Source organism: Bombyx mandarina, chromosome 04 (assembly GCF_030267445.1).
Source record: "Bombyx mandarina strain Sakado chromosome 04, ASM3026744v2".
Taxonomy (NCBI): Eukaryota; Metazoa; Arthropoda; class Insecta; order Lepidoptera; family Bombycidae; genus Bombyx; species Bombyx mandarina.
In genome coordinates, this window is record NC_143211.1 from 756,213 (window position 1) to 782,225 (window position 26,013).

The following is a 26,013-nucleotide window of genomic DNA, read 5'->3' on the forward strand; positions in this document are numbered from 1 at the left end:
TTTTCAAATTATTACAATTTTGGTGGCACTCCGTGCCTCCCGTCGGTGTCTTCAATTGCCCCCCTCTGGATTGTGCCAGATGTTACGGACTATGATTGTTTATAATGTTTGGCTTGCCTTTTGTACGAGGTCGTGACAAATAGGATTGTAGCCCTCCGAGGGACTGAATAGATTTCAATTTAGTATTATCAAACAAAAAATTCCTCAATGAGTAGTGCGTTGGCAACAGGATACTTTGTTAGAGACCACGGAAATTAAACTTTGACGTCTTATTTCTATCCATACGGCCCTTTTTTCCGTATACAATTTAAAACGCTTTTACGGGTAACTTGTACGACGGAGACGATTTGCCAAAGTTTTCAGTAATTATGTTACAAAGATTATTAGTTTAAATCTGTTGTGTTTTTGTCAAAATTTCCGTATTGACGAGATCAATTTGTTTACAACAATTTTCGTTACATTCAATTGTTACACACAGTTGATGCATTATTAGATTTACAACGTCACTGACCTGGTGGGATAACGAGCCGATTCGAAGATCGACCGTTACCTTTGAATCCCGTCGTTTCTTACGCAGAGACTCCTTTTGTTCTTTTTCGCTTGACGAGCTGTTCGAACGCGAGGCGTCTCCATCGCGTCTCGCCTGGACATCTTCCCTCTCGGAAATTATGGAGCTTGACTCAACATCACCTCCAACAGATGACGCGTGATTCATGGCGTCCGATGATAGGATTGGTAAATAATACTCGTAATGATTGCAAAATAACACTCATAGAAACACAAAATTAATATTTTTTGCAATTAATAAGAAGTCGAATAAATATTTGTGGATTTGCGACTTCACAGTACGAAAGTACACAACGCTATGAAGATCAAAGATGGCTGCGCTTCCTTTATACTTGCTGGCAGCACCTAGCGGCTAAAGATGGAACTAAATTGACTGTCTATGGTTGGACATAGACAAGGAATTTAAGCTAAGTACACACTGCTTCTTCATAATACAATGCTGTATGTTTTCCAAAGGCACATCAATAACGTAACTAAAACTGTCCTTCCTTAGATTTCGATTATTACTTTAAATGTTTTTGCCCTAAATATAAAAGAATGCGTTAAACTTAATAAATACTATATGTTAAACTTAATAAATAGACATGCTATACAGTTTGAAGGTCAATTTGAGGCCGATGTGGTAATAGCTGACTACCATATCTAACGTGAAGACAGTATCCATTTCCTGATAGAAGCACAAGTAGCTTACCTTCAAGTCTGACACGAGGCTGTTGACCCTGTGCGTCTGATCCAATGCATTTTGGTACTTAATGACAATCGTCTGTACAGCCCTAGGCGTAGAGTTGGAAGGCTTAGCCCACGCCACGGACGCGACCAGCGTGACGGTGCGCGGCGCGGCGTGGCGCGTGAGGTCGCTGGGCGCCCGCCCGGAGGCGCGCGTGCTGCCCGTGCTGGAGGTCGCCAGCGCCGCGGCCGACAGGCTGTTCCTCACCACGCGAGCCCTATACGACGAGGCTAGCGATGTCAGGCGGCTCATACGGTACGTGTCCACTTCGATAAAGGTTAACATGCGAGCGTATATACATATATGTACATGAAGGCGCGTCCACTAATACATTGTGTCGTGTACTTAAAGTGGCTTACTTTTTTTCCTACCTATGCTGGTAGCCTTGAGAGGCCATTTCAGCTTCTCCTTGACGTGTAGGTGAGCTCACGGGACTTAAACCGGGAGTTTTGCGAACACTGGCCCTAGCAAAAGCAGTGCTTCGAAGAATCTCCGACCGGATCTGAAACGCGACCCACTGAGAAGATCCGGTGAGAAACTCAGTGGGCCCTTCGTCGCAAGCGATGGCTTCGACGAGGACGGTGACCGAATTGACTTACATTCACTCTGACGTAACACAGAACGGGTGCTCTATGGGTGGCTGTCATTCGATTGGTCATTCAATTTGACAGCCGGGAAAACGTCACTTTTTCATTGGAGCTGATGGTCGATAAATTACTTAAAGCAGGCGGCGTCTAGTTAGTAGAATAAGTAAGATATTATTATATTGCATGGCTCCCGAGCACTCCACATGTTCCTTAGAACGTTCGTGGTTTCAAAACATAGATCGTCAAAAGTGATAATTGTAATCGGTGATCGAGGAAACATATAGTGTAATTGAAAACGTAACTGAGTTATATTACCTCCACGCCCGAATACCAACGTGCTAAAATATTAGGTAACTTATGATGGAGAGCAATGAGCCACAAGACGTCTTTCGTGCTTCTTCATACATGTAAGAAGCGTACTGTTAAAAAATCAAACTAAATGGTCCGCACAAAACACCTTTATGTAAAATTAATTATGCACACGACAGACAAACGTAATGACGTCACAGGAAGAGACAAAAAGAACGCGGGGCTTTTGACAGATCTCAAGTTCTAGTGCGTTCCAATCATAGACCTATATAGTAGGGACACGACATATTGTTCTATACGTACAATCGCTTATATAAATAGCACCCATTTTGAAGGCACATACATAAACATATATCTATCTCGTTCTTACTCAGCACTTTAACTCGCAGGAAAACAATATAACAGTATTTCAGTGCGTACATAAAATGAAACATGAATATATGTAAATATCTCCGTCTCCGTCTAATGAGGCCGAAAATCCGCCATGTTTAGCGCGCCAAATGTCATTGTCACGTCAGTTCGGCCGTCTGTTTTGGGTTATACATTATTTATTGACTATGATATCGATTTAATATGATTGATTATATAAAATTTCATAATTTATCATGCTTAAAACATACAAAAATAATAATTAAAACGTATTTTATAGGATCTCAAGAAAGTCGATGTCCTAAAACTATTATCTATATGTATTTAAATTCATTATGGAGCCCTCATCCGAAAAATCCATTTTTCGGTCGGAATCTATTGATCATGACACTAATCATAAATACCACTTTAAAATATGTCATCAAAACATATTTAGACATTCTGTTTAGATATTTCGGGAAAAAGGCTACCGACAAAATCTCTTCGGAACTATTTAAATAAAATAGTTTTATTCCGCAGTGAGTAAAACACTATTGTAAATTTGTTAAATATTTAATAATTAAGTGATTTTAGAGAGGAAGTCACAAGGAATGACGTTTGTAATTAATGAATAAATGTTCTGTAGGTGTTTTTTTTTTCACGCGGTCCCTTGATAAGTTTAAAATTTGAATCACTCTCAAGCGAAAGTGATTCAAATGGTGCGGCGCACCTTCCTTGGGGTGCGCTGCGGTAGTATGTTACGGACTTTAGAGTCAGCAAAACAATTAAAATAGATTGTAATAGTCTAAGAAAAACACGTACTCAAAATACGATAACATTTAGCATGCTAGAAATGGGCTGATGGCTTTGAACTACGCCATATCTTTATGTTTTGCGACAAACGACAACTTTATAAAATCAGTGTAGCAACTTTTAAAAATCATCATATCGTTTACTTGGCAAATTCGAAGGACGAACTTGTCTTAGATTTCACCCATCTAAATCATATCATATTTGCACATAACAATATACCTACTTACTTCCCATTAAAGTATAAATTCTACAAATAAATAATACTCAACAATATTTAAAATAAAATGAGCCAAGAACCTTTATCGATAAATTGGAACCAATGAAGTAGGAAACCTATGGAAATGAAACGTCAACCAAAATTTCGTGCCGCTGTGACGTCATCTGGCCACAAAACATGGCGGCTTTAGTGCTGTACAAAAGATTTCAATGTTATCAGGTTTTATCGATAAAGGTTCTTGGCTCATTTTATTTTAAATATTGTTGAGTATTATTTATTTGTAGAATTTATACTTTAATGGGAAGTAAGTAGGTATATTGTTATGTGCAAATATGATATGATTTAGATGGGTGAAATCTAAGACAAGTTCGTCCTTCGAATTTGCCAAGTAAACGATATGATGATTTTTAAAAGTTGCTACACTGATTTTATAAAGTTGTCGTTTGTCGTAAAACATAAAGATATGGCGTAGTTCAAAGCCATCAGCTCATTTCTAGCATGCTAAATGTTATCGTATTTTGAGTACGTGTTTTTCATAGACTATTACAATCTATTTTAATTGTTTTGCTGACTCTAAAGTCCGTAACACACTACCGCAGCGCACCTCAAGGAAGGTGCACCGCACTATCGCACCGCACGCAAATTTTAAACTTATCAAGGGACCGCCTGATAAAAAAAAAACACCTACAGAACATTTATTCGTTAATGAAATTACAAACGTCATTCCTTGTGACTTCCTCTCTAAAATCACTTAATTAATATATTTAACGAATTTACAATAGTGTTTTACTCACTGCGGAATAAAACTATTTTATTTAAATAGTTCCGAAGAGATTTTGTCGGTAGCCTTTTTCCCGAAATATCTAAACAGAATGTCTAAATATGTTTTGATGACATATTTTAAAGTGGTATTTATGATTAGTGTCATGATCAATAGATTCCGACCGAAAAATGGATTTTTCGGATGAGGGCTCCATAATGAATTTAAATACATATCGACGCTTGAAAGGCAAACGTGACTAAGCGACAATGCGTGAACTTTACAGTAGACTAATTTAAAGATGAAATACACGAAAAAAAAATTTTTTTAACGAATCTAGCTGTAGGATTGAAATGATTTTAATAGACCTAGAAATATATTTTTTTTGCGCATCGAATATGGTTATTGCCTATCATATAAGTACAAAGCAGTTATTGTCGCTTAGTCACGTTTGCCTTTCAAGCGTCGATATAGATAATAGTTTTAGGGCATCGACTTTCTTGAGATCCTATAAAATACGTTTTAATTATTATTTTTGTATGTTTTAAGCATGATAAATTATGAAATTTTATATAATCAATCATATTAAATCGATATCAAAGTCAATAAATAATGTACAACCCAAAACAGACGGCCGAACTGACGTGACAATGACATTTGGCGCGCTAAACATGGCGGATTTTCGGCCTCATTAGACGGAGACGGAGATATTTACGTATATTCACGTTTCATTTTATGTACGCACTGAAATACTGTTATATTGTTTTCCTACGAGTTAAAGTGCTGAGTAAGAACGAGATAGATATATGTTTATGTATGTGCCTTCAAAATGGGTGCTATTTATATAAGCAATTGTACGTATAGAACAATATGTCGTGTCCCTACTATATAGGTCTATGGTTCCAATACACGGTGTCCCGTGTCAAGTTGAATTAAAGTAAATAAAATCTTTCTTAATGCGTACTGTATAAAATGTTTTTCGCATTTCCTCAGGTATCACATAAGGAAGCAGCTAGCTGAACTACAGCGTCACGGCGACACCGCACTAGGAGCCGCTCAGGAACACGGTAAATATTGTTCATGTTTCTATTAAGCTTCTGTACATGTGTATATCAAATTATCAGCCTGCTGGCATATTGTATCAGGAGCGTGTTGTCACCCGACCGACGACATTCCTGTACTATCTATTACTAAGCAATCGTGTAGTTCAGCTTGAATATTATTGATGTTATCTTGTCTTACATGTTGTTATTATTGGAGAGAGATACTTTCTATTACAAAAACCCTTTCACTGTGGCAAAAGTGGGCCGTTTTGTGTGCGACTTTACTTCGGACTATTGCCTTATCACGTGTCGCTGTATCGTTCTCTCTCAAACTCCCCATGACAATCTTAAAGTGACACTGATATGAGTAATAGAGCAGAGTAGAGGCCCCCACGATAGGTTTTTTTTTTATTGCTTAGATGGGTGGACGAGCTCACAGCCTACCTGGTGTTAAGTGGTTAGTGGAGCCCATAGACATCTACAACGCAAATGCACCACCCACCTTGAGATATAAGTTCTAAGATCTCAGTATAGTTACAACAGCTGCCCCACCCTTCAAACCGAAACGCATTACTGCTTCACGGCAGAAACAGGCAGGGCGGTGGTACTCACCCGCGCGGACTCACAAGAGGTTCTACCACTACCAGTCAAAATGAAATGAAAGAGTAACGTTTAAACGTTGATAAACACCAGTGTCTCAGATCCGCGGGAACACGGCCCGCGGCGCCGAGGTGGCGGACGCGCTCGCCGCCGCCGCCGCCGCCCGCGCCCGCCAGCACCGCCGCGCCGACCGCACGCTCCGACCCGCGCTCGCCGCGCTCAGGGACAACATCCAGAGGGCCCGGCATGCTGCCGATTCGGTAAATCTACTTACAATTAAATCGTTACGAGACTTAATTTTTTTTATTGTTTAGGTGGGTAGACGAGCTCACGGCCAATCTAATGTTAACTGGGTTCCCAGAGCCCATAGACATTGTAGTGAAACATACGCAAGTTGGTTCAATACTGATTTATTTTTAAGACACCCTCACTTATAGTTAGTTATATTGAATGCATGACTTACGTCATTATAAATATACTAGCGACCCGCCCTCGCTTCGCTTCGGAAACATTAAAACACACATGAAACCAAAAAAAAAAAATAAAAAAAAATGAAAAAAAAGTAGCCTATGTTCATCAGGGACAATGTCGGCTTCTAATGGAAAAATAATTTTTCAAATCGGTCCAGTAGTTTCGGAGCCTATTCGAAACAAACAAACAAACAAATCTTTCCTCTTTATAATATTAGTATAGATAATATTAGTATAGATATAGACTACAGACATCTACAACGTAAATGCTGCCACCTATCTAGAGATATGAGTTTTAAGGTCTCAGTTTTTATACTCGTAGTACAACGGCTGCCTCTCCCTTTAATCCGAAAAGCATTTCTGCTTCACGGAAGGAATAAGCAGGGTGGTGGTGTCTACCCGTTCGGACTCACAAGACATCCTACCCCAAGTACAGTAAAATAACATCGTATCACCCGTTCACCATATAAAATCTTTCAATAGAGGACTTTAAGAAGTCATAACAGCAGGCCGCGACTTAAATCTGCCCTACCGATTTCTTTGAACTTCATCAATCACATTTTAAAACGAAATGCTTTTACCACAGATTTCTGTATCACTGACCTCAAGTCCCGGAGCGCCTGCGGGTTGCTCCCGCGCTTTTCCTACCGATGGCGCGTCCGGTGCCGTCACACAGATCGCCATCGACGTGTCCTTCGACAATACTGTCAGAGACGGACCTCTCATACATTTGGTTGGTGAAATACAGGTATGTGATGGAAAAGTTTAATGATGTTAAGGAATTTGAAGCAAGTGCTAAAATCATAGAGTAATAAAGTCCGTTAGATGTGCCTTGTCGATGAATCCTTAATTAAATGCTAAAATTAGTATTCAATGAAAAGTGTATAGATATATAAGGTTGAGCACATGCAACACTAAATATGATATAGTTTTCTTCGTTTTTCTTGTCGTACACTTTTATAAATCTCAGAATTATTGTCTTAACTTCGTTATGTCAGACGTTTTTAACACACCACGGTTATCGTAGTTAGAGGTGATATTCGCCAAGACCCAATAATTATGATAGCTACCGTAGATTTTATACAAAACAGGTGATTAATAAAGTAAAAAAAAAAACTAGTAAAAGTTTTTATTTTATTTTTTATTGCTTAGATGGATGGACGAGCTCACAGCCCACCTGGTGTTAAGTGGTTACTGGAGCCCATAGACATCTACAACGTAAATGCGCCACCCACCTCGAGATATAAGTTCTAAGGTCTCAGTATAGTTACAACGGCTACCCCACCCTTCGAACCGAAACGCATTACTGCTTCACGGCGGAAATAGGCGGGGTGGTGGTACCTACCCGTGCGGACTCCCAAGAAGTCCTACCACCAGTGATATAGTATAGTAACGTCTAGTAATGCTTGCAAGCATCGAGAACATTCCATTTAAAGTTATAACCTTAAAATATGTGTTTGCTTAAACTGAATGTACTGTCTGCAGATTTATTATTATTTTGGTACCGTCCGACAGAATGACGTAGAAACTTACATGAAACTGGTGGTGGAGAAGCAAAGGTTGAAGTTGACGTGGAACCTGGGGGGTGATGAAGGGCTGATTCTGCATCCTCAATTGCTCCAATCTACGCACGACGACGCCGATCATACGTCGTATAGAATCGAGATTGAAAGGTATGCCCTAGGAAACTGTTGTTATTTTCGCTGTTGATAGGCTGACGAGCTCGTGGCTTATCTGATTTATACAGGCTTGCTGCTGATATCTGCTGTCCCACTCTTCAAATCGGAACGCATGATTGTTTCGCGCCATAAATGGGACGAATAATGTAGACTACTCGTGCGAACGTAGGGTATGCCTTATCTTCTATGCGCATTTGTGTTATCTATGGGCTCCGACAATCAGGTGGGCCATGACGTCGTCCACAAAACTAATTCATGTCACATTCAACATAAATTTGTTTTGTGGACAATCACGCAGAACAGTACAAGAGACTAGTCTTGTTTATTTTTTCTAATTGCGTTAACAGGTAAACGAGCATACGATCCACCTGATGGTCAATGGTCACCGATGTTCATGAACATTAACGATGCCAGGGCACAGTTGAGCCGCCGCCTACCACCTAAGACTCTTTAAGAATCTAGCTTAAAACAAAAACTCATAGCGGTCAGGGAACCGTGGACAAAGAAATATCTGTGTAAATAAACTGTTGATCATTTCAAACGATTACTTAGAGCACTCCCAATGAGACATACGGTACAAAACACCAACAGAGCTGAAATCCCTCGTATCATGGTCCATGAGGGCTGCAGTGTACCGTTTAGCGACGAGCGCTATTTTTTTTTTTTTATTGTCCTTGTAGGCAAACGAGCATACGACACGATGGTTAGTGGTTACCGTCGCCCATGGACTTTAGCAATGCCAGGGGCAGAGCTAAGCCGCTGCCTACTACCTACCTATTAAATTGCAGTTTACATTTCCAGGATATGGAACGTTGTGGAGTTGCGCCTGGAGCAGGCCGGCGGGGCGGTGACGTCAGCGCGGAACAGTAGCGCGCGGGGGGCGGCGCTGCGGGTGCGGGGGCTGTGGGCGGGGGACGCGGCGGGCGGGGGGCTGCCCGCCTGCGTGCACGCGCTGCGCAGTGCGGGCCGCCCGCTCGGCTTGTGGCGCGGAGTGGGCCAGCCTAAGGACGCCGCCTGCACCGGCTGTACGCACAGGTTTGAAGCACGTCTCCGCACTAGTGTACTTCCGAAAACCAACTAACAGCTGTACCTACGTTTGAATGAACGTCGCGGCAGATATAGGTAAAACTGGCACCATCGCATGCCGCAATGTTCACTTATTATTTCGCAGCGTAGGTAGCGGGTTTTGCTAACACTGGCCCTAGCAAGAGCATTGCTTCGCAGAATTTACCACCGGATCGGGAACACGACCCACTTAGAAGATCCGACGCGAAGCTCAGTGGGCTCTGTCTATGGGTTAATTTACTCGTCGAGCCCTTAGTCGCAAGCGACGGGTTCGTCGAGGAATGTAGACGTCCGTCGTGTTACATTGCGGACAGGGCCAGTTATGGCGGAGATTAAAGTCATAATAATAATAATAAATATATTACTAACAATCACGCCACGTTAACCGGTCCCGTACTAAGTTCATAAAGAACTTGTATTACAGTTACCAGATAACGGAAATAAATGTAAGATTTTTATTATACACATACATATATTTAATATACATCCATAACCCTAGAAAAGATATTTATATTGGGAATTGATGTATAATACAACTCATTTTATTTTAATATACTCTATATCTTTATAATTTATCTTAGAGTAACTAACGCCTCCATATATTTCTGTGCATCATCAGATGGATGAGTTCAGGGCGCGGCGACTCCATGACCTGGTTCGACGGAGCTGGTTACGTAGAGCTACGTCGCTCGAGACTGCGCCCCGCTGACAGAAGGCAGTTCTCAATAGCATTCACCTTCCAAACGAGAGACGAAAATGCTTTATTATTTATGGCTACTGACATTGCCAATGTGAGTGGTACAGATGATATTAATCTATCCCCGAACTTAGGATGAGCTGCATGGACTGCTCTCGACAAAAAATCATTGGATCGTGTCGTCTCATGTTCTTCATGAACCCATAGAAGATAACTAATACTACTTGGGACATAAGTTCAAAGTCTCAAATACTTAATACAAAAAGCACCTGCTTCTCTAAGCAGGTCGGTGATAATGATCCGTGGTAACTCACACAGTGCCACCAGTTTTGAACTTAAGGACCATATTGACTCAGACAAAACAAATGGGCATTTAATTTCTTGCTATAGTAAGGCTGAACAGCTCATGGCCCATCTGCTATTAAGTTGCTTCTACAACTGTTTCTTACTGGTGGTAGGACCTCTTGTGAGTCCACACGAGTATGTACCACCACCCTGCCTATTTCTGCAGTGAAGCATTAATGCGTTTCGTTTTGAAGGATGGGGCAGCCGTTGTAGCTATACTAAGACCTTAGAACTCATGTCTCAAGGTAGGTGGCGGCATTTACGTTGTAGATGTTTATGGGCTCCAGTAATCACTGAACACCAGGTGGGCTATGAGCTCATCCATCCATATAAGCCATAAAAAATATAAAAAATAAAACAATCAATAGTGACTGCCAGCTATTTTAAAAAACAAGTTCAAAGTATCTCACGCATCAGCGAGTGTCTTCCGATATCAATCTCGAGCACATATCCGAATTACAAAATGGCGGTACTTATGGTACCGCGTGTAGACTGCCTAGTCTCTACAGCCAATAAATTAACTGGTACGTATTAGGTACTTAGAAATAGTTCTTCCACAGAATCGTTCAGTGTCAATAGTAATGCGTGAATGCCGAGTGTACTTTATAGTCGAGTACACAGGATCCAGGCTGGAACTGGTGGCCCCCGGACGCCACTGTGACGGGAGGCCGGCACATCTGCAGGCCATCAGGGCGTTTGCCGCAAATAATCTTGAGAAAGGTACTGTGTAACACCGGGAAGAGGAAGCAAACAACGTATTTCTGATACATTTGATGAGATATTTTAATTGGTTCTTGACTTCAGAGTAAGTTCTCATGTTATGGCCTTGGTTGGATATTGTTATTATTTAACAAGATAACGAATAAGATTATTGATATGTTGATTAGCAACCGACTTTGAGTCAATCTTGGTCAATTGAATAGTGTATTGATCCTAACTGCTTTGGTAATCAGACTGATTTTACACATGACATGTCCTTCTTCAAAAGAGGCTTGTGGAGAGTATTAAGCGGTAGGCAGCGGCTTGGCTCTGCCCCTGACATTGCTGAAGAACATGGGCGACGGTAACCACTCACCATCAGGTGGGCCGTATGCTCGTCTGCCTACAAGGGCAATAAAAAAATATTTTACACGACTGGATTGTGTTAGATTGTTGATAGTTTTGACAAGCTGTCTGAATGGTTATTGTATCTAATCGACACCACAGCGCGAACAGCCCTGCTGCATTAATAATAGAGGCTATGAAGAACCCTGTCGCAGACGTGTGAGGTTCGCTGGACTGTCCCCAGGCAGCCTGCGTGTTAACGGCGAGGAGCGGCTGGGCTCCCCCACCCCGCCCGTGCACCTCCCCGCCGCGCTCCCCGACCTGTCCGCCGCGACGTATGCCGTGGGGGGTCTGCCGCCCGGACCCGCGGCCCCGGCGCCCCCCCTGCGCGGCTGTCTCGGAGCCCTGTCTATCGATAGAGAGGGCTACGACCTGCTGGACACTCCGACGAGACACGGGGTCGAGCCGAACTGTGGCGCCAGGGTGAGCTCACGTTGATAGTATAGATTTTATTTAAACTATGGAGAATATAGAGGCTACTTTATACCTGCTGTAGACGATATTGTGTTTATCTATACGTGAAGCAAAAATGTTGTACCCCTTTTTACGAAAATTGCGCGGACGGAGGAGTATGAAATTTCCCACACTTATAGAACAAATAGAGAAGGAGTGCACAATGATAATATTTTTTTTAAATAATGCATAAAAGATACATTAAATCAATAAAGAAAACATTACACACGCTACCATCTATTTGACACACACACACACATATATATAACTAGTCAGGTTATAAGTATTGTCACACAGTAAAAACTTTTCTTTTAGAATGCTGGCCACAAAAAAGTTTATTGAATTCGAATTTCGAATTGTTCATGAAAATAAAAATGTATACTTTTAGAATTTTACTCATTTTTAAATATGGAGTGGACGCTTAAAGAAGACCGTGTTGCAGTTATTGCGTTGCATCGCTGCGGTTACGCGCCAATTCAAATTTTTAACATACTGAAAATTTTGAATATAACCAAAAGATTCGTTTATCGTACCATCAAACGATACAATGAAGACTCTAGTGTAGATGACAGGTCAAGAAGTGGTCGCCCTCGGTCTGTTAGGACTTCAGCAGTGATAAAAGCTGTGAAGGCACGAATTCAAAGAAATCCCAAACGTAAGCAGAAACTGTTGGCCCTTCAGATGGGGTTAAGCAGAACCACGGTGAAAAGGGTGTTAAATGACTTAGGACTTCGGGCATATCAAAGAAAAACAGGGCATCGTTTGAATGCTCGTCTAATGGACCTGAGACTGAAGAGATGCCGCGCTTTGTTGAAGCGGTACGCGGGAAAAAAATATCGGGAAATTCTTTTTTCGGATGAAAAAATTTTTACCGTAGAAGAGAGCTACAACAAACAAAATGATAAAGTGTACGCACACAGTAGTGAAGAAGCGAGCAACCGTATTCCGCGTGGCCAACGAGGTCATTTTCCATCCTCGCTCATGGTATGGTTGGGAGTTTCTTATTGGGGCTTAACAGAGGTACATTTTTGTGAGAATGGTGTAAAAACGAATGCAGTTGTGTATCAAAATACAGTCCTAACGAACCTTGTGGAACCTGTTTCTCATACCATGTTCAATAACAGGCACTGGGTATTCCAACAAGATTCGGCGCCAGCTCATAGAGCGAAGAGCACACAAGATTGGCTGGCGGCGCGTGAAATCGACTTCATCCGGCACGAAGACTGGCCCTCCTCCAGTCCAGATTTGAATCCGTTAGATTACAAGATATGGCAACTCTTGGAGGAAAAGGCGTGCTCAAAGCCTCATCCCAATTTGGAGTCACTCAAGACATCCTTGATTAAGGCAGCCGCCGATATTGACATGGACCTCGTTCGTGCTGCGATAGGCGACTGGCCGCGCAGATTGAAGGCATGTATTCAAAATCACGGAGGTCATTTTGAATAAACTTTAGTGTCATAAGAATCTATGTTTTGTTAAGTTCATTTTGGTATATGAATGGTTACATAATGAATAAACTTGTTTCAATTATTTTACATTAAACATGTGACAGAATTTATGACCTGACTAGGTATATATACTCTTTGTTTATTGTCAAACTTTAATTAATGCTTAAAGTCTGTGGTCAAATTGAAAATAGATTAATATTGTTTTTCTTTATTATTATTTATCTATAGTGTAGCCTTCGCGAAATCTGTGATTATAGAAGTAAAGTCTTTGACAATAGAACCATAATAATGTTCAAACTAATAATTTAAATTTATAATTACAGTCGAATTTCGACTACTGGGCGACCACTAGTTTACTTACATACGTCAACAAGCCGTTTAATTGAGTGTAAAAAATAAACAATATTTTACGGTTAATGATTCCCTGTAAGTCATCGCAGTGGCGTTCTTTATTGCAACTAAATGTTAACAATAGCTACAAACGTGACGTAGGTATGCATTTTAAAAGTACGCAATCCATGCACACAACATTCAAAACAAATTCCACGTGTACATAATACAATAATGGACGCTTTATTCAGATCAAATAGTAGTCAAGTCCATAAACGACATACATTTAGTTGTTTATAAATTAATTTTAATCATAAAAACATATCTGAGCATTATAAATAGAGGGACATACAGATCACAACTAAGCGAGGGCTTCGCAACACAAGTAATCTTGGAAGAGGAGATAAACTATAGTCACTAAAATCGAATCTTCTCGAATCTTGCTTGAAATTAAGTGGAACAATCATTACTTTTTAAAGTAACGATTGTTCCACTTGATTTCCAACCAATCATGAACCAACGACATTGAACCAACAATGTTAAAACATGGTTTCGGCTCAATGTTTTTAGTTAATTAGTTAGTTGGTTAGTTTTACGCTACCGGTATCCTCAGAGCCTTGAAGTATTAGTAACATCATATAATAAACTTCGGTACATACAATAAACACCTTATGAGGCTGTTTAAATGTATGTACAGCTAGAAACATTTGAATTAATTAAATCGTTTTTCCCGCAGACCATCCGCTCGGCTATATTCGAAGGCTCAGGCCACATCGAGCTGCCATCGCCCGTCTTCCGCCGTAAAGCAGCGCTGGGCATCTCCTTCAGGGCTCGTGCTCCAGACGGCCTGATTCTCTTCAGAGCGCCCTCCAATCTGTCGGCTAACGAAGTGGACGAAGATGGCGACAGACATTTTATTGTGTTGGCTCTTATTAAAGGTCAGTAGCGATTGAGTATCTTAGGCTTTTTAAGTGGCTTAGATAAGCAGACAAGCTAACTGACTAGAGCTTATAGACCGCAACCTCGGTAAGGTTCAGCTGCGGTCCAAAGGCTGTGTTCTCAAAGAGTTCTTTACCATTAGCGGCGGTTGGATTACGGTTCTGTCCTTCTCTCTCTCTTCGATCGGTTCCTCACTGCTGAGGATCGTGACTCTGTGCGATTTCATCAACCAACTGTCTCCATCGATCCCGCCCTGCAGCCCGGTGGAGTGCGTCGCTGATAGGTATCCCCAGTTCCTCCGCTATTTGGTCCGACCATCGTTTGGGACCTCTACCCCTAGGCCTTTTTGCCTCTCTTTTTCTGTCCTTACACCACTCATTAATAAGGGATTATTTTTGGTGTGACGTCAGTAGAAAGGCTAGGTTACCGAAACTGGCCGGAAATGTAAACAGAATCTACCCAACTCAGAACGCGCTGCCTGCCACCAGTTTTTAAATCTAATTAAACTTAATTATAACTCTCGACCTTTCAAGAAAACAGCATCGAAACGTCAATGTTTTTTATTTTTATTTTATTTTTATTGCTTAATTGGGTGGACGAGTTGGTGTCTCCGACCTGGTGTTAAGTGGTTACTGGAGCCCATAGACATCTACAACGTAAATGCGCCACCCACCTTGAGATATAAGTTCTAATGTCTCAGGTATAGTTACAACGGCTGCCCCACCCTTCAAACCGATTACTGCTTCACGGCAGAAATAGGCAGGGTAGTGGTACCTACCCGCGCGGACTCACAAGAGGTCCTACCTAAAGGTGAACATGCTTTTTTGTTCGAAATACGTTAAACAAACAGACAAATTAAATGAGCGCATTGGTGACACAGACCACATCCAACCACCATACGTTGCGTCATGGAAGAAATAGAAAAGCTACCGGTTGAGCTCTACTTCCACACAATATAAAATAAAAACTTAAAGCATTTGCTTGAACAGGTGAGCTTGAAGTGATCGCGTCGGCTGGGAAGAGTGAGCTAGTTCTGCGGACCAACGGGACCAGGTTCGATGATGGAATGCTCCACTCTGTCCAAATCATCAGGATACATAAACAGGTAATAGATAATAAGACTGATCTTCCTGGATGGGAGATCCTATTGTTCAAGTCCAATGCGATAGTCAGACCAGATACATTCCACTATCAACGCTTTAGTCCAGGTTGTTATCCACACAGCCGAGGATAGGCAGGATCGGCGCAGGATAATCCAGGAGAAAGTTTTTAGAGGAAGCCACGACCCTCAGCATTGAGGAATATCGACGCAAGGAAGAGGAGGCTGTTTAAGTTCACCTGGCTTCGCAACATCCTAATATTAGACTTCACTAATGACCGACAATAATGGTGTTTTCATTTCAGCTGGAACTGTGGGTGGACGACGAGAGATTGTCGAGCGGTACGCTACTTGGCAACGCGTTCCCATCCCGGCCGGGCGGTCTCTACCTGGCAGGTGTCGGACAGCCGGACAGCATGCGGATGTCACGGTTTCCTCTCGGACACTTCACCGGCACTCTCTCTGACGTCATTATCGATGCGCAGTATGTTTCAAAAGCTTAATGAGCATCACGTTATTATCTGTTAATTCTGAATTGGTAGTAGGCTGATTTTACAAGGATTGAAACATTTTTTCATTAAAGAATTTACATTCCCTGGTTATTTTTTATACTCATCATCAGCCTGTATCTCTGCACTGCTGGATGTAAGCCTCCCCCATGGTCCGCCACAATGAACGGTCCTCCGCCTTCCACATCAAATATTCTCCAGCTTATCTCCGCAATCACCGGTCCACCAGGCAGGGAGGCACCTAACGATGCGCTGCGATGCGCTGTGCGACTCTTTTCTATACTATTCAATAATTAATCTCGTCTAAATTTCAGATTGATCGGTCTTGAGAGCGCCTTGAACTGGAGTGGAGCCCAGCTCGGTCGCGAGGACAGCGAGCCCCGGATCCAGCCCAGAACCGAACCAAGAGCCTTGCAGTCGCAACAACAAGACAACGGGTGTACTAAAGTAAGTTGATGAATCGACCCGAATAGCTCTTTATCAATTCATGATTTAGCATAAATGGATAAAGAAGTTCACAACCGAAGAAGACATGGATGGAGTGTGTGAATTACGATATGAGAGTGAGAGAGAAGAGTGAGTGCTGAGATGATAGCTGATTGGACCGGCTGACGAATGGAAGAGAAAAATTTGCTGTGCACCTAGTGGGATAAGTTGGAGAAAAAGAAGAAGAACCCACCTGATTTTAGCTAGCTACGGAGTCTAACAAACTACCAATTGAATTCTACTGTTCCCCTCAAAGTCGGAGTAATTATTGTATTTACTCTAATCACCTAAATGGAGGGCATGAACACGAGAAGATAGGATACCCCTCTTTACTTATATATTAATACGTGAAGCAAAAACTGTACCCCTTTGCGCGGACGGAGGAGTACGAAATTTTCCACCCACAAATTTCCCACATAGAACTAGCTGTACCCGTCCGCTTCGCTGGGCATTTAAAATTAACATTATTATTTCTCACCCCCACAAAGATTCTCATCATTAACGCCTCCGCAACTGGTGTAGGGAGTCCAACACTCATATAAATATTAGCCTATCCATTAAGTAGGTACATGTATTTTCTATATGGATACCAAGTTTCAAGTCAATCGGATGCATAGTTCAGTAGTTATAACGGAACATCCGTAAAAACCACTGTAGATTTATATATTAGTATAGGAGTGCAGAATATGTATATTTTTTTTTAATTATGCAAAAATACAATAAATAAATAAAAAACATTACACACACTACCACATATTTGACACAATACATATTTAGATATACTCTTTGTTTATTGTCAAACTTTTGTTTATATTGTTTGTCTATATTAAACTATGTATTATTTGTCTATAGTTGTAGTCTTGGCGAAATCTGTGATCATAGAATAATGTTAAAACTTATAATTTCAATTAATTATAGTTGAATTTTGGCTACTGTGGAACCACTAGTTAGCTAATTAGCCCGTGGTGTTCCAAGAAAGATTTTCAATGTTATTGTATATTTCAGACGATGTCGTACACGGTGGAGGCGGGCGCCGTGAAGTTCGGCGACGGGCCGCACAGCCACGCCGTGCTCCGGCTGAAGAAGCGCGGCCGGGACATCGCGGTCACCCTGCAGCTCCGCACCTACGCCACCGAGGGACTGCTGCTGCTGGCCCCGGTGAGCCGACCGAATAGTAGCAATAACAAGCGCCATACGAATTCTGTCCCAACGCTAGGCTTGCGAGAAAGGACAGAACGATCCCTATCATAAACTTCAAACGCATATATCTCTGAACTTTTGGAACCAATTTAAATTATTGCTTCAAGACACGCATTATATTTAAATATACTTTGATATTTTTAATTGAATACGACGAAATGTTGATTAGACGAATGTTGAGTTGTCAATCGGCAGTGAACTTGAACCAGACAGAGATAAAAGTCTACGAAGCCAAAATTAGTCGATTGTCTCTTTCTTTTTTTCCCTACCTATGCTGATAGCCTTGAGAGGCTATTTCAGCTTCTCCTTGACGTGTAGGTGAGCTCACGGGGCTCAAACCGGGAGTGTTGCTAACACTGGCCTTAGCAAGAGCCGTGCTTTGCAGAATCTACCACTGGATCGAAAACGCGACCCACTGAGAAGTTCCAACGAGAAACTCAGTGAGCTGTCTCTTTCTGAAGTCGATGTGCAATATACCTGTATATGGCCAAGTCCCGCGGTAGAGGGCTTGTCAAATTGCCGAAATTAATTAGAAAACTTTTTTGCCCTGCAGGGTTCAAAAGCAAAACCGAAGCATTACATAGCAGTGATGCTGCGAGAAGGAAAGCTGCGTCTCGTGATCCGCGGCAGGAAGAGGAAGGAGATAGCGCTGAACACTTTCGTATCGGACGGCACTTGGAGATCTGTAAGTACCGATTTTTTTAACAACTAAGCATGTGCACAATATTTATAAATATGTTACGGGCACTCGCTGAGAGAAACAGAGCCCCTAACGTATATTTTCATATAAAAAAATTCTGTTTAAATGTTCATTATAATCTGAAAACAAGAAAGGTATTATTGGAAAAACTTCCAGAATCGGAAACACACATAATGAGTACAAATAATGTAATTAAAGAAAGTTATTCAAATATTTGTTTCGTACAGCTCTCCATACGCTATGCGTCCGGCCGCGCCCACGTGAAGTGCGGCGGGGAGACGGGAGTGGGGCGCGGGGGGCGGGCACACGTGGCCCCCCGCCTGTACGTGGGGGGGCTTCCCCCCTACAGCGACACGTCCGACTACACGCTGCCCAATAACGTGAGTATAACCTTGGGGACCGACAACGCAAATGCTGGGCCGGTTGACAATGTTTCTGGTGTGTAATTCAGTTTGATGAATGTGACAGTCTGTACTGTCGTAGGTTGGTGCGACGTCTCGTAGTTGCGCGTGTGGTCCCTGGTACCAAGCGAGTTCTGAGTCCGTCTTTAATTTTGTTCTATGTCCTAGCTATGTTCTATGAGCGAACCAGTTCCTCGTCCATCAATAAAGCTAAAATTTTAATTGCATTATAACGATGTTCACTAACCGGGCGGACTCACAATAGGCTCTGCCGCCCAGAATTACGTAAAATTATAAATTTTGTGGGTTTTATTTTTATTAAATTATGTTATTCGTTCACGGCGATATTCGTTCGTGAATAAATACCAAGTACCTACCTACCTACCTATTTCTATAGAATTGTTTTATCTTCGGTTCCAAGCACTGGTATAGTCGCATTATTAAGGCCACGACGGCTCAAAGGTCACATCTAACTTACAAACTGCTAGAGCCTACCTCGTCCCCCGACTTCACAACCGAGTACGATGGAGATGCGCTTACGAGGATTTTTCTTTATTTTATCTACCTATTCTAATAACCTCGAGGGGTTATAGTAGATTCGTCGAGAGAGTGGGCTCACGGGGCTCTAACCTGGTGACATTACTAACACTAGCCCTAGCAAGAATCTACTAGCGGATCGGAAACGCGACCCACTGAGAAGATCCGATGAGAAACTCAGTGGGCTGGTTGTATCGAGCACAGCTACGATGCCACACGGTGACGTCTCCGTTGCAGATCGTCCGCGTGGGCGGGTTCGTGGGGTGCGTGCGGCGCGTGACGGTGGGGGGGCGCGCCGAGGACCTGGTGCGCGACAGCAGGACGCACCACCACGTCGGACAGTGCTTCCCCAACGTCGAACCGGCCGCCTACTTCTCTGGTATTCAACCTCACACCTCCCATTACGTTGGATATTAAACGATGCTATTCTAAATTTAATTTTAATTAAGACGAAAAACTCGGCTAACACGAAACTCCTTTTGATTTTGGTGCAAATTTAGCTTCTTACATCAGCATTTGATGGCTTAGAAGATGCCTTGCAAACTCATAATACGCCGTGCGGCCACCTATTAAGCTAATTTTTATAACAATTTCCCAAGTTTTGTTTTTCATTACACAATGTTTTTTATTATTAAATTTGCATTCTGTAACAACTAAATTGCAGTCCAGAGATCTACTTTTGGTTGTAAAAAGAGAGACGAAATTCTATTAGGCTATATCTATGGGCTATCAGAAACCATAGACACCGTGTATACCGGTGCCCACATTGAAATATAAGATTATAATAATTGCAATTGCGTTTCTAGCAATTTTAATATTTTCTCTCTAAACTATCGAGGTGCTCCGCTGATTGTAATTCATCAGAGCGACCGCATCTAGATCTAAAGTAATTTTAATAACGCATTCACTAGATTCTTCTACAGGAGGTCTCTATACAGTTTTTTACGTAACGTATTATATCCGAAGGTGACGCATATGCATCATTGAGGCACACGTGGGGGGCCGGGAGCGGGTCCGACTCGGTCACCGAGCTTCAGCTGCAGTTCAGGACCAGTGAACCCAACGGCGTGTTGTTCGCGGGAGGCGACTTCCTTCTAGAGATCAAGGACGCTACGGTAAGTACCTACATACTTAGTAGTGGGGAAGAATAGAATGAAGCTTTTGATACGGGATAAACGATCTCCCGGCCAGCTTGTTTTAAAAACAGATTAGTCTAACGTGAATTTCTGTGTCCACTACACACTGTTAACAGCATTAGAATTAGCATTAAAATAAATGTCATCCTGAAGCACTATTGTTTGGCGAGAGAAATAGAAACAAACTGACTAAATGTTTTGTTATTTTTCTTTTTTTGTACATACTAATTTAGCTGAGATCCTCAGTTAAAAAAAAATACTCATTCGGATTTTTCCTTTTTATAGGAGTGCAAGGTTTTCTGATAATTATTGTTAGTACACTGGTCACGTTAATGAGATGGCTTGTATTAAGATTGCAGTACCATCGGGAACAGCCTCGTCATTGGTCCGAGTCGTCCGAAATCTTTTTTATACTTTTATTAAACAAATTTAACTTTTATTGTAGAAATTCTACGCGGAACCTGTTTGTTTTATTATGTTGCTAGCGACCCGCCCTCGCTTCGCTTCGGAAACTGTAATTTATTATTGATTTCTCCACTATTTAATCGATGTTATTACACATATAAAACTTCCTTTTCAATCACTCTATCTATTAAAAAACCGCATCAAAATCCGTTGCGTAGTTTTAAAGATTTAAGCATAAATATGTATATAGGGACAGAGAAAGCGACTTTGTTTTATACTGTGTAGTGATATCGCGGGTATCCTAGGTGGTGCTGAGTCGCGGGGGCGAGGAGGAGGCGGGGTCGGGCGTGCGCGTGCAGGGCGGCGCCGCGCTGTGCGACGGGTCGTGGCACGCGGTGCGCGCCTGGCTGCACGCGCGGCCCGCGCTGGCGCTGGACGGGGCGCCGCGCGTGGACGGGCCCGCGCCCGCGCTGCTCGACATCGACGATTCCGCCCCGCAAACACCCACCGACTACTACATAGGAGGCTGGCCCGGTTCGTCACTTTGTTCTTCTCTTTTTCTCTTCAATGTTCTATTGACGAATTAAAAAAGAAGAGAAATTCGTGAGACATTCGTAAACAAGTGTAGGAGGAAGCGCAAACGGGTTCGCAAATTGAGTACCGACCCCATTTGCACAGTCGCTATGTTTGCGAATTGATGCATCGATCGTAGATCGTTAGATAGGCCCCCACTCGTCGCGGAGTTGTCATTAGTTTCGCAGTTTTCGCACGTTGGGTAAATAATAAATAAATCATAGAGTAAATAGAATATTGATCAGAAATGATAATCTTCTGATTGCTGAAGTTTATATATATTATGTTTATATATGTTTATAACCTGATTTCTTACTGTACACAGTACTGTAAGAAATCAGGTTAGGAAGAATGATAGAAAATAATAAAAAAAATCAAGTAATGAAATAAAATCATTTATTTAGAATACGTTAAATACTAATATAATATAAAAAACAATCTGTGAGAAATTATTATGCACAGTTACTCAATCACTTTAATTTAATTAAATCAAAGTCCGTCAAAAATCCACTTACATCCATTCTCTTTAACTCGCGGATCTCGAGGGAAACTAAAATTGACAAAAAAATGATCGCATACTTTGTAGCCAGCTCCCGGACTATAAAAGATAATCCCTGTACTATATAAAAATATAATGATACATTTGATATACATATAAACTAAGATTGTAGAAAATAGAAAAAAAATCACTCATAATGAAAGTTATTACGTCATTGCTATTTTAAAGTATTTCATATCATAGTATATAATTTTATTCAATTCCAGTTGCACAAAAAGGAACAGTGCTGTATAGAGATCGTTACCTTCAGAACTTTAACCATTCTGTTTAGTACATAATCTTTGGCGGCGGGCCGCTTCTCCACCCCTCACGCCTCTTCTTCATCCCGTTAAGCCGCTCGAGACGTGTGTTTTAAATAAATCAAATTAAATTGTTTACAAATAATTACGCATAAAAAGTAATACCTTTGTCTTTATTTGTGTTTTGGCTTGTGTTTTAACAATTCCAAAATGAACCCGAAGGCATAATTAAATGCTTAAACAAAAAAAAAGTAAAATCTTTTTTTTAAGCGCGCGTCCACTCACAGCACTCACTTGTACGCGTACAAGAGTTGTGCGTGCTCCTCTTTGAGTGATGACATAATATTGTGCGCCTTTTAGTATGGAGCGGCCCATCTAACGATCTACGATCGATGAATGAATGTAACCTTCGCGCGTGGCCGGTATTACGCAAACGTTACCGCGGCCCGTCTACTCTAATATATTAAGTGTATAATCTATGGTCAAAACACAAGGTATGACTGCTTGAACAGAATGAAAAATTAATCATTAACACTAATGTCTCTCCTATTATCCATACGACTCTCCAAACAGAACTGTCCTGAATGGAATATCTTGATAACTTTAAATAGTATATATAGTACATATGGTATTAAAACAAAATTAAACAGTAATATTATGAAAAACAAACAATAATCTTTATGCATTCCTTAGCAGAAGGCGTAATGGAGTCTGCGGAAGGCGGGAAGAATTTTAAGGGTTGCATCCGTGACGTCAGCATCGGAGGACACAAACGCGATTGGAACAAAATGGATACTTTACATAATGTTCTACTCGACTCCTGTCCTGTGCAACAATGAATTCAATTTCATTATTTTACGTGGCTATAAACGACGGTACTATTCGTCGACATTTCCATATTGTGACCCCTGCTATAAATTTCATTATTAAATATATATTTTAAATTTTTGTTTAAAACACAATATGTGAGAACGAAAACAGACAACCCCTGATCGAAAAAATAGCATTTTGTTTTTTCGTTAGAAAAATATTTTATGTTTTTCTGAGGTCTCGATACAACTATAATTTTTAGGCAAACGATTTAAAGAATTTTTTTCCTAGAAATATTTGCATCCTTTGCATAACAAATTAGAAACACTTATTAGTTTAAAAAGTTGAAATCTTTAATATTCCACATAATATTTACTCTATCGTCGAGATAATAAAGCGTTCTTAATTCGTACGTATTGTTTCTAAATATCTCTAAATACCACATAAAGACTGCACCTAATAAAATAAGGAATGTGCCATTTTAAAGTGCCACAATCACATGTTGTAATTTTTTAGAAGTCTGTAGGTAATCTGAGTCGCAAATGATCCAGTGTTGAACACAAACTTCTGGTATAGGTTAAAAGAGTGACCAGGAGAAGTTACAGGCGATCCATACCGACCATGTTCTTTTTTAATAAAATAATTTTAAAGCTGTTTCCCAGATACAAAATCAAATCACTTTGTGTCAGTGGGATAATACCGGTAATATTTTGACCATATAATTATACATTCATTACAATGTAACATTTGATTTTATAATAATAGTACACAAGTTTCGTAATATATAGAAATGTGATTATTATTCTAAAATGGCGACAGATGGAGACGAAAGTACTCTAAATATAATAAAATAACATAATCAAAATGAAAATTTAAACAAGAAATACAGTGATATATTGTCATTTATATTACAAATTGACATTAGTTAAAAACTTAACAATAAAAACCCAGTTAATTTTGAAAGTTCATAGGCGATTTTAGGTATGTGTCACAAAATATTGAGGCTATTGTAAATATTTATGAATTAATAATATTTAAAATAGCTATTTAACGTTTAATACTCACTCATATTGAATAAGTATTCACCAGTATTCACGTAAATGTAATTGTAAATAAATTAATTTTAACCATTGTGTACATAACTTAAGAATATTTTTAAGTTTTTGCAGAAAAAACAAAATTAATGATGATCATATTTTAGACTGGATAATAATGGATAATACTGGATAATATCTATGAAAGTGTCTGAAGTGCGATTAGGTATTAGTATTACGTAGAGGACATAATAAATAAATAAATAACGACACAGTCTTTAAGGGCAGTAGTAATACTAATATCTTGTTCGCACACTTCATTAAGAAAACCATGCGTGATTGTTTTTAGTTTTTCTACTATGGGTTATATTGTATTATAGATACCCATTTAATTTACAGTTCGATGCGGACGTACTCTTTGTGACCTCAAATCCGCTTTTTCTTTTTTTTTCGGGTGAACGAGCTCACGACGAACCTGATTTAAAGTGGTTACCGTTTCACAATGTAAATTCGGAACTTATCATTGTAACACGTCAAATAGCCAAAAATAGGCACAATAATGATATTATCTACCCACCCCGGTTTCCGGTCGCAGTATAGTGATATAGTCCAGTATATTAGTAGTCCCGATTAGTCCAGATTTTAGGACACTCACCTGAAGTAATGCTCTGGTGTTCTATTATATTTACAATAGCTATACATCTTCTTTGATGTTATTGTACTTACGTGAATTATTTGATAAGGCACTACGAATTTGAATCCAATTTGAAATTGAATGAATTAAATCTATTTATTTATGCGTGAGCTATTCACAGCTCACAAAACTTCAGGCGGCAAAGCTTAAAATAAAGGTTTCACTTTATTTAGAATATAGCTGTTAGTATGCCGGTAATATATTTTTCCTTCATGCACATTCACTCCTTATGCAAGGGCAGTCCTATTCCTACCTATAGATATTCCTACCTAATAGTACGAGTAGGTATTCCTAGAGATATCTGCGTTTGCTATCAGTAAAAAAAAATTAGAAAAGGCGGGCTGTTCGTATTTTTTTTAAATCCAGCCTTCAAGATATTGGCGCCACAACCCAGAGCTACTAGTTTACGCATGTATCAAAATTATCCCGGCGAGGACAGATTATTTATACTTTTAAATAGAATAAATTGATGTTATTTTAAAGGCACATTCATTAAACGGAAGCATTTAAATACCTATCTTTGTTTATCGTTAGTCAGTCAGATGTATTTTTTGGTTAGAATTAAGTTTTTTTAGCAAAAAAGTTCTTGCAATGACAAAAACGAAAATTGACAGTTGTAATTTAAAGTTTTAAATCGATAGCACGTTACATTTAAACCTAAATACTAAAATGAAGTTTTCAAGAATCGAAGAAAAAGTTTATACAGTAACTGTTCACATCTTACAACTTAAAATATTTTGTACATAGGTATGACGATATTAGGTCAATATATTTTTTCAAGCACGTACAATATTGTACCTACAACTATTTCTTTTTGGTTATGTTTTACTTCTATGTCAACCTAAACTTTTTATAAATGTCAAAATAATTGTCAGTCAAGTTTTTGCAATTGTAAATAATCTGAAACTATAAAGGGCACAGCTTTAATAGTTAAACTTTAATCGATTATGTGTTATGTCACAAATTAATTTATTGCTTTTTTCGTGTTCAATAAAAAAATAAACATTTTGTAAATATGATTTCTGTAAGTTTTCTTTCAACCATCCACCATGAGAAAAACACCAAACTCTATGAATTAGAATTGCATTCAATATCGTATTTCGTCTGCAACACATCCATTGCTAAGCATT

General features: G+C 40.2%; 1 protein-coding gene across 2 annotated transcripts in view; it reads left to right on the top strand.

Annotated features, from left to right (window-relative positions):
* wb (wing blister) overlaps window positions 1-25,902 on the top strand; it is a 170,521-nt gene extending 144,619 nt beyond the window's left edge. Inside the window, exons 33-52 of one of the 2 annotated variants that reach the window (XM_089740155.1) lie at window positions 1,339-1,549; window positions 5,322-5,395; window positions 6,065-6,231; window positions 7,028-7,189; window positions 7,957-8,114; window positions 8,922-9,155; window positions 9,805-9,976; window positions 10,788-10,947; window positions 11,516-11,754; window positions 14,299-14,500; window positions 15,491-15,606; window positions 15,906-16,084; window positions 16,424-16,556; window positions 17,601-17,753; window positions 18,349-18,480; window positions 18,723-18,875; window positions 19,671-19,812; window positions 20,400-20,548; window positions 21,280-21,508; window positions 23,042-25,902. In XM_089740155.1, the coding sequence (XP_089596281.1) occupies window positions 1,339-1,549; window positions 5,322-5,395; window positions 6,065-6,231; window positions 7,028-7,189; window positions 7,957-8,114; window positions 8,922-9,155; window positions 9,805-9,976; window positions 10,788-10,947; window positions 11,516-11,754; window positions 14,299-14,500; window positions 15,491-15,606; window positions 15,906-16,084; window positions 16,424-16,556; window positions 17,601-17,753; window positions 18,349-18,480; window positions 18,723-18,875; window positions 19,671-19,812; window positions 20,400-20,548; window positions 21,280-21,508; window positions 23,042-23,184 (3,308 nt within the window). In that variant the 3' untranslated portion in view covers window positions 23,185-25,902. Of the gene's footprint in view, window positions 1-1,338; window positions 1,550-5,321; window positions 5,396-6,064; window positions 6,232-7,027; window positions 7,190-7,956; window positions 8,115-8,921; window positions 9,156-9,804; window positions 9,977-10,787; window positions 10,948-11,515; window positions 11,755-14,298; window positions 14,501-15,490; window positions 15,607-15,905; window positions 16,085-16,423; window positions 16,557-17,600; window positions 17,754-18,348; window positions 18,481-18,722; window positions 18,876-19,670; window positions 19,813-20,399; window positions 20,549-21,279; window positions 21,509-23,038 lie in introns of both variants that reach the window. The other variant, XM_089740154.1, reaches the window with a different exon arrangement.
* The last annotated feature ends 111 nt before the right edge of the window (window positions 25,903-26,013 follow it).